Below are 8,327 nucleotides of genomic sequence, written 5' to 3'. Positions count from 1 at the left end.
TCTTTATGCCAATGTCCCATGAAGGTCAATCCTATGTATTTTTACTCAGAATCAAGCCTGAGAGTTCAGTGGTGCTTATTCCCAATTAAATGTACACCTTACTTATTTTTAATAGGTTGTCTTTCAGGGATTAACCCTCCCAAGGAGGCTCACAATATTAACATTTTCAAACATAAAACACTATAAACAACTAAGATACCTACAAATATTTACAACATAAGCAGTTAAAACAAAATCAGAAAAACAGCAGCAATGCATACATTAAAACAGCAGCAGTTAAAATGGCTGAGATACAAATTAAAACAATTTCCATTTTGTGTGTATAACAGAACTTCCTTCTTCTGCGGGTCCTCCAAATTTGCTCTGGGTTTTCCCCCAGTCCTCCAGGGCAGTGCGGTGGGTGCATGGGGAGAAGAGAGGGAGGGAAAGTCATTCTACACAAACAGTTACTTAGTTGGATACAACACTGGCCCAAGACCACCCAGTGAACTTCATGGCTGAGTGAGTGGGAGTTTCTTCTCAGTCCTAGCCGAACACTCTGACCACTACACTACTGCAGCTGACGGGCAGGTTATTGTTACTGAAGTAATTAAGATTAGGGTTGCTAAAGCACCTGTCCTGGGCATGCTGTTCTACTTGATAGGCGCAACCCCAGCCATAAAGCCAGGTCTACTTTCCTATTGAGTAGGTGGACAGAGGAACACAGGAAGCTGCCCTATACCAAGTCAGTCTTGGGCTATCTTGCTCAGTATTGTCCACACTGGCTGGCAGCCCAGGGTTTCAGGCAGGGTTCTCTCCCAGCTCTACCTGGAGATGTCAGGATTGAACTTGGCACCTTCGGCATGTAAGGTAGTTGCACTGCCACTGAGCTACAGCCCTTTCCCATGGAGAGCAAACCACTCTGTTGTTTTTCAGATCACTGAGACAGCAATCCTATTCACACCTATTAAGAAATAAGCCCCATTGAAGTTAATGGAACTTACTGAGAAAATACATGGAGGAGCTACAAGGAGCCAAACTATTTGCCAAATACCTTTTTATTATTGGTTTTTTATATATTTAAAACATTTATATGCTGCTTATGCATTTCTAAGAGGGGTATATAAAACAAGCCACACATAAAATAAACAATAAAATCATAAAACTAAACTACCTTGAAATGCTTGCTGCAACAAGAAAGTCTTGGCCATGCTCCTGAAGTTCAAAAAGGATGACCTGCTCTGAAATGGTCAGTGATGCCCACTTCCCCTGTTTCAGTCTTAGCTATCCTGGAAGATAGTTCTTAGGAAACTGCAGTTATTTTTACTTAAAAAAAAAAACTTCCCTCACTTTTGTTTCACATTTAAGAAAATGAAGCAACTTCTTTTATTTTCAGCACTCTGGGAAATAGTTGACTTGGAGACTGACTCGGCTATTGTGAAAGGGCTGCAGCTCAATGGGTAAGGGCCATATCTCAGAGGCAGAGCATCTGCTTTGCATGCAGAAGATTCCAGCCAGGTTTAATCGCCACCATTTCCAGGGAGGTCTGGGAAAGACTGCCTGAAACTGTGGGGAGCTGCTGCTACTCATTGTAGACGGTACTAAACCAGATGTACCAATGGTCTGTCTCAGTACAAAGTTACAAGGTAGCTTCCTGTGTTCCTATGTACTGCTCACTGTACACGAGATGTTGCAGCACAGGTACCCTCCAACCTTGAAGGTGCTTTCCTCTAATTTTAGATGGCTAGAAACTTGCTGTGGTTACTAAGTAGGGGTGGGGGAAGGCACTCTGTGTATGCTTGGGGTCACTCTGCATACTGTCCATCCAACTGGAAAGTGTATTAGTTGTTTCAGTTGCGATTCTATGCACACTAAACACAACGGGAATTGCTTCTGAACAACCATGCATAATATTGCATTGCTGTTCATTGTCTCACCTTTCCACCTGCAGCCCAGCTGTAAATGAATGTTCTCACTTTTAAACTAAATGGAATTCATTCCTAGTAAATAGGACTGGTCCCTGTCAAGTAGTGCTTCAGTTTAGCCTCACATCAACCAAGTGAGCCTGAGAGATGGGGATGGGGATGAAGGCCATCCCGTGAGCTTTGTGCACCCCAATTCTATCCATGCTTACTCAGAAGGGTACAAGGGCCTTATCCCCAGGGGAGCATGCATAGGATTGCAACCACAGCTGAGCAGGAATTTTAACCTGGACGGCCCACATAAGCCACTGCACCAGTGGCGCAGAGGAAAAGGCCGAAGAAAAGATTTGGGGGGCCCAGGGCATTAGAAATGGGTACCATCTCTTTGCCCTGGCTCAAATTAATAAGGACTGTCATATTGGGCTCTTCTGTTGCAATCTCATACCTACTTACCTGGGAGTAAACTTCACTGAATCCAGTGGGACTGACTTCTGAATAAACATATGAGGATTGCACTGTTAATTTCCCTGCAGTTCCCATAAGTAGTATAGGTAGACCATCTCCTCTACTCCCATACTAAGGGTACAACTGTGCATGTCTACTGAGAAGTTCCATTGATTCAATGTCACTTCCTCCCTAGTTGGGTGTAGGGTTACAGCCTAATGACGCTGCTATATATATGTTTTAAAATGTATTTCTTCATTTGGGTGGGTGTGTAAAAACTGCCCTGGGAATTTAAAGGGCAGCGAGCCCCCTTAATAAGTAAAGCATAAGAAATAAATGCAAACGCAACATTCTGGAGGTTGTAGATGGGTGGCTTCGCTGGGTCTCTTGGGCCTTTCCTGTCCCTTCCCTGTTGAACAAAGTCGGAGCAAGGGAGAAATGAGACGAGAACGCACAGCGGAGTGTACAGCCCCCACCCCGTTGCCTTCAATATAATTTGATAGACCTCAAATGGCTGCACAAGACCAGCCGCTTCCAAGCGCTTGGAAATAGTCCCGGTGATTTCAAGGAGTCTCTTCCAGTGTAAGCGACTGATGGGACGGTGGCGACCACCCTTCTCAAAGGGTGGCGCAGAATCCTTCCGCATCTACCACCTCCGCAGCTGCGGGTGCGACTCGAGGCCAAGCTGTCGAGGCTCTCGTTATCCATTTCTACCCCGGGAAGCGCACTTTCTCCTTTTTTAGCTGGGGCTATTTGCATAGTTCCAGCGTGCGCTGGGAGGAGACTGAGCAGGGATTGGGGGATGGTTATCCGTTTTGGAATCCCCGGGGAGGGCGAGAATTGGGCTGTGGGAGCGTCTCCTCCTCCCCAGTCCCAGAGCGATGAGGGAGGAGAGTCAGTCACCCACCTACCTCCCCCCCTCCCCGCCCCCGCCCCGCGCAGCTGGAGGGCCATGCTAGGGAAAGAGGCCACGCTTCCCAAACTTCCTGCCCCACTCTCTCAGCAGCCGGCTGCCAGGGGGTGCCGCCGCTGCTTCTAAGCGCGCCCAGAGTGAGAGGAACGAGAGAGCCTCAGGAGTCGCCGCCGCTCCCTGGGGGGGGGGGAACCCGAGCGCTTGCGGAGGCTTCCCCGGCGGAGCGCGCGCGCAATGAGCGAGCCTCGGGAGAAGGCGCCAACGGCTTCGCCCCAAGGCGGCTGCCGGTGCGCTGGCAAGGCCCCCGTCCTCCTCTCGCTGCTCTTCTCGCTCCTCTCGGTGGGCGCCTGCTTTCTGCTCAGCGCCAAAACCTCCAAGCTGCAGGGCCGGCTGGTGGCCCTCGAGGAGGAGTTGGCCAGCCGCGCTTGGAGCCCCGGAGAGCAGCTGGGCGCCGAGCCTCTGCTCGCCCTGCTGCAGCCTCAGGTGGACGTGCTTCTGCAGGAGGTGAGTGAGGAGGGGCAGGGGCTTACTCGACCTCGCGCTTCGTCTCTAGGGCTGACCTTCGAGGCAGAGTTGGCTTCTCCCCCCTCGCTGTGTTTCTGGAGAGCTATGGAATAGGAGGCGGGCAGGGCTGCTCGGTTCTTCTCCTTTTTGACCCAAGGCTCAGCCCACAACCTTCTTATGATTGGCATGTGCCAAGAGCCCTGTGGCACCTTAAACTCTCTCCCATGAGGCTGATCTTGGGCTAGGAGGTTAATGAGTGGGTTGTGGCACGAGCTTTCATGCGGCTGTCGCTTACCGAAGTTAGCCTTTTAAAGTGTTTTCTAGGACTCTGGTGTCGCTTCTGCTGCAACAGATTAATAAGGCTACCACTTCTTCTCAGCTGCTGAAGGAAGGCAGACTGGAGTCTCTGGCTTTTCGAAATGATAAGCTTCTGGGCTGGTCTAGGTTGTGTGCTCCCTTCATTCCCTCCCCTTCCTCTAAGACTCCCGGAGCAGCGTTCATTTTCCTTTTACTCTCTCCCTCCCCAATCCAGTGTCATCCAGTGAACTAAGGGGCTGAGTGGGGATTTGAGTAGGGGAACCCTCGTCATAGTTCGACACTGCCTGCCAAGCCAAACGTTTTCAATTACAGTACTAGGCTACAGTCCCTGGAACATGGGAAGCAAAAGAGTGCCTTTGAGCATGTGCAGAATGCTTTCCATCCCTACGCTACAACCAGCTGCAATACAACTGAAATTAGGGGAGAAAAGGCTTTCACATTTCTAGACAAGTTTGATTGCTAGCTCCTTTCATTTTCAAAATCAAGCATTGGTGACTGAATCAAAGTCTTAAAAGTTAAAAGTGCTCTGAAGTTCTCTGCTGTTAATTGCTGACAGGTTTTGATATTACAACCATCATATTCTGTTGGACTCAGGAAATTCCCATCATGTTAACAACATTCCGCAAAATAAGGTACTTAAGTAACTTTTGTCACCTTATACTAATGCCTCAGTATAAGGTTTAAAGAGAAATGTAATTGCATTTGTTGAGTACTTTTGAATAGAAGTGTAAAGGCTTACAAATTGTGGCCCTTATCTTGGAGATTGTGTGTTAATTGCACAGAGAAAAGCAATTTGATTGATGCTAAGGCTTGTATGGAAGCAAAGTGCCAAACATTTTCCTGCTTACCAAGTCAGTTGTGTTTCTTGAAGAGGATCTTCCTAATTGCCCAGCTTCTTTGATGTATGTTGTGACAAAGTCTCTTCTGGCAGATTCTGTTTTTGTGGGAATCACTAATGTAAAGATAAGAGATTTGTGGCACCATAAAGACCAACACATTTTTTACAGCATAAGCTTCCCTGGTGCAATATAAATGTGCAAGTTTTCAAGGTGCACAAGATTCTTATTCTTGCTGCTATAAACTAACATTTTAGTTTACATCACTGGAGACTGGTATAAAGGTCCATGCTGGGGGACACAGGGATATGGGGCCAGTAGTTTGGGGTTCATGACACTTGGGGGGGTAATCCATAAGACTTTGGAGCTTCTGGTCAATTGATAAGAATTACAAAGGCCATGAATAGACCTTTTAATTGTTAAATGTTTCAGATCCAGACACAGCTTCTCTATTAGTTGTCTTCATGCTAGAATCTAGAAATTAGAATCTAAAATACAGTTCAGAAGTGTTTTGTTTGGGGACACTTTTTGAAAAATCTGACAATCTGTGTAAAATTTAAGTCAATCAGGAGACAGGCAAGCAATGTTGTTTCTCATGTAGATACATCTCCAGTTTGGGGAAATTGACATGAAATTGCTTAATGTTTAAATAACACCAGGAGCAGAACCTGACAGCAATGTCTATGTGCTGCCTTTAAGTCCACTCACTGTTGATTATGAACAGACAAAGAAATAGTAGCAGGGAGTTTTTAGCTGGACCTGAGGGATGCAGATCTTGCAGAGCTGCCAATGTCATCCATTAAACATGGGCAGTTCTGGATGGTGTGGGCGGGCTCCCTCGGTTATGTGGATTCTTAAGTCTCCTGTATTGCTCACTCATGTAAGGGAATTGCCTAATAACTCTTAGGCATATTTCTCTGATTTCTTTTGGATTTGGGCTGGGATTATATGATCAGTTCAAAGTTATTTGTTTGTTATTAATAACTAGATCAGTCTTTCTCAACATGGTGTCTTCCAGATGTTTTGTACTACAGCTCTTATCAGCTTCAGTCAGCATGGCCGTGCTGGTGAGGGCTGATGGGAGTTGTAGTCCAAAACATCTGGAGGGCAGCAGGTTGGCGAAGGCTGGTCTAGATGAACAAGAAGGGAAGTGTGGGGATGTCAGCTTTGGAGTAGTAGGAGTTCAGCAAAAGGAACTGACATATCAGGAAGAGTTCTCTTATTGGAATGATAATGTATAAATAGCATATTTACTTTAAGTTGACTTTAGATTGATGCTGCAGTATTGTTCAGTAGCAAGATACAAATGGGTGACACAGTCATAGTGCTCTAACTGGAACTTTCATACCTATCAAAATACCTTTTGCAAATTGTTAATTTTTGCATACCATTCCAAATAGTTTCTTGCTCAGTAAAATGGAATCCAACTGTTGGATAATATTTAATTGTACATGTATTTAAACATTTTTTCCCTGAAGGTTATTGGTTGTAGTGAGGTGCCACCGTGGCTCCTACTGGAAGGAAGGGTGGGATATAAATCTAATAAATAAATAAACAATAAAATAAATAAATTGATGGTAAATCAGTGGGTTACTACTAAGTATAGATCTTAAATTTATTAGGTCTCCTGCTGTGTTCCTTTAATTGTCTTTATTTTAAGTGAGTGGCAGGGCAGTTCTGTATATGTATACACAGGACTGACTTCTGACTAAGTGGAGCTTATTTCCAGTTAAGGTGTGCATATACGTGTGTGGGTGTGTGTAAACATATATGTGTGTGTGTGTGTGTAAACATATATACATATGTTTGCAGTGTAAGGCTGCAATCCTTTACACATTTACCTGGGAGTTAGCCCCATTGAACTCGATGGGACTTACTTCTCAGTAGACATATATAGAATTGCACTATTAACAGCCTGGAATGTCTTGCAAGTATTGGTGAAGGTTATATTTCTAAGATGTGCCAGTACCTTAAAAAGCATTTACCAAGATTCCTTTTACATTCATATGCAACAAATAATATGTTAATTAATATGTTCATTAGGGAATGCTTTATTAATATTTATATTCTTATGGTGGTAGTAGTAGGGTGGCCAGCTGATAACAAAACAGGGCTCCTGCACCTTTAATAGTTATGTAGAAGAGGGAAGTTCATGGGAGCTATACCTGCTGAAATTTCTTTCTCTACGTAGCTATTAAAGCTGCAGGAGTTCTGTCCTCTCTTTCACCTGGCCACCCTGGCAGTAGGATCCTATAATTAACAACACTCCTCAAAACATACTGCTAGTAAGTTAAGGAAGTGGGTTGTACAATATCTGCTGCCTTATGTGAGTTACGTCTTTTTTATAACATTGTAGATCTGTATGGCACACAGGAGATAATTCTTAGCCTCAGAATCTACATTATGAAGAACCAGCTCTTCAGTAAATTGCTTTCTCATACTTTATAAGGTGGCTTGCTGGTTTCCCTATTTGCTCAAGTTCTTAAACCACAAATGGACATGATGGTTTCAGGATTCAAACAATTCACTGGTTGACTGAACAATGATGGAAAGCAGTGGAGGAAAACAACCTTAAGCCATGAAAGTTCTTGTTGCTAAAACATTTTTCTTAAGGGGAGCAAATATAATGTTGCCTATTTTCTGTATTGCCAGCTTGTTATTTTTAGTTGTTATGGGACAGTGCCAAAGAAAGGAATAGATGCCACTGAAGAGAGATCAGTGATGGCATGCTAGCTGAAAGAAGAGAGCTCCAAAGGAGGGCATGGCAGCATGTGGTATACCTCACTCTCACACTGCACAAAATGTCCCAAGCGTATCTCTGTAGGTGAAACCACACAGTCATGGAAATCTCAAATGAACTTGTATAGAAATATTCTTAGGAACAAGAACAGCTTGTCATCAAAAGGTGAACATTTTCCCAGTCTACCCCCTCTCTGACCTATCAGACCTTGTCCTAAAGGAAACTTGTAGAATGCCTCAAATGGATATGTCAGGAAATAAACAGCTATGATGAGTACACAGAATAAGCAGGCTGAATAGAGAGACATCACTTTTTTTTAATATATATATTTCTGGGCAAACTGGCTACCTCCATAGCAACTTCAGAGTTTGCATACTGTTTCACTGATACAGAAGTTTATTTCAAAATATTTCTAAACTTAAAAACAAGGTAATAATGTTTCGTTTCTAAATTTACTAAATCTCCCAGCCCTCATCCTCTCATTCTAGAAACCTCTGGTTTCTATGTTCACTCCCTATGCTACCTCACCTAGGCAGAGGCCATAGTAACTGAACCCACAGTAACCAGGGACTTAAAATTTTCACCTAGTTTTCAATGGGTTAGATCTAGAGTTGTTATGCTTTAGATCAGGTCCATTGAGATCATTTGGCTTAATCTTTGCATGACTAAGT

At 44.2% G+C, this 8,327-nt stretch overlaps 1 protein-coding gene across 1 annotated transcript in view; it reads left to right on the top strand.

The window, feature by feature from the left end:
• Positions 1–3,152: 3,152 nt before the first annotated feature.
• Positions 3,153–8,327, top strand: part of COL23A1 (collagen type XXIII alpha 1 chain) — a 586,100-nt gene continuing 580,925 nt past the window's right edge. The window contains exon 1 of the mRNA XM_061617267.1: positions 3,153–3,762. Coding sequence (XP_061473251.1) covers positions 3,493–3,762 — 270 coding nt within the window. The 5' untranslated portion in view covers positions 3,153–3,492. The remainder of the gene's footprint in view (positions 3,763–8,327) is intronic.

The sequence above is a fragment of the Rhineura floridana genome, chromosome 3 (genome assembly GCF_030035675.1).
Source record: "Rhineura floridana isolate rRhiFlo1 chromosome 3, rRhiFlo1.hap2, whole genome shotgun sequence".
NCBI classification, from domain to species: Eukaryota; Metazoa; Chordata; class Lepidosauria; order Squamata; family Rhineuridae; genus Rhineura; species Rhineura floridana.
Note: the sequence above shows the minus strand (reverse complement) of the source record. Positions and strands in the feature narration are given on the sequence as shown.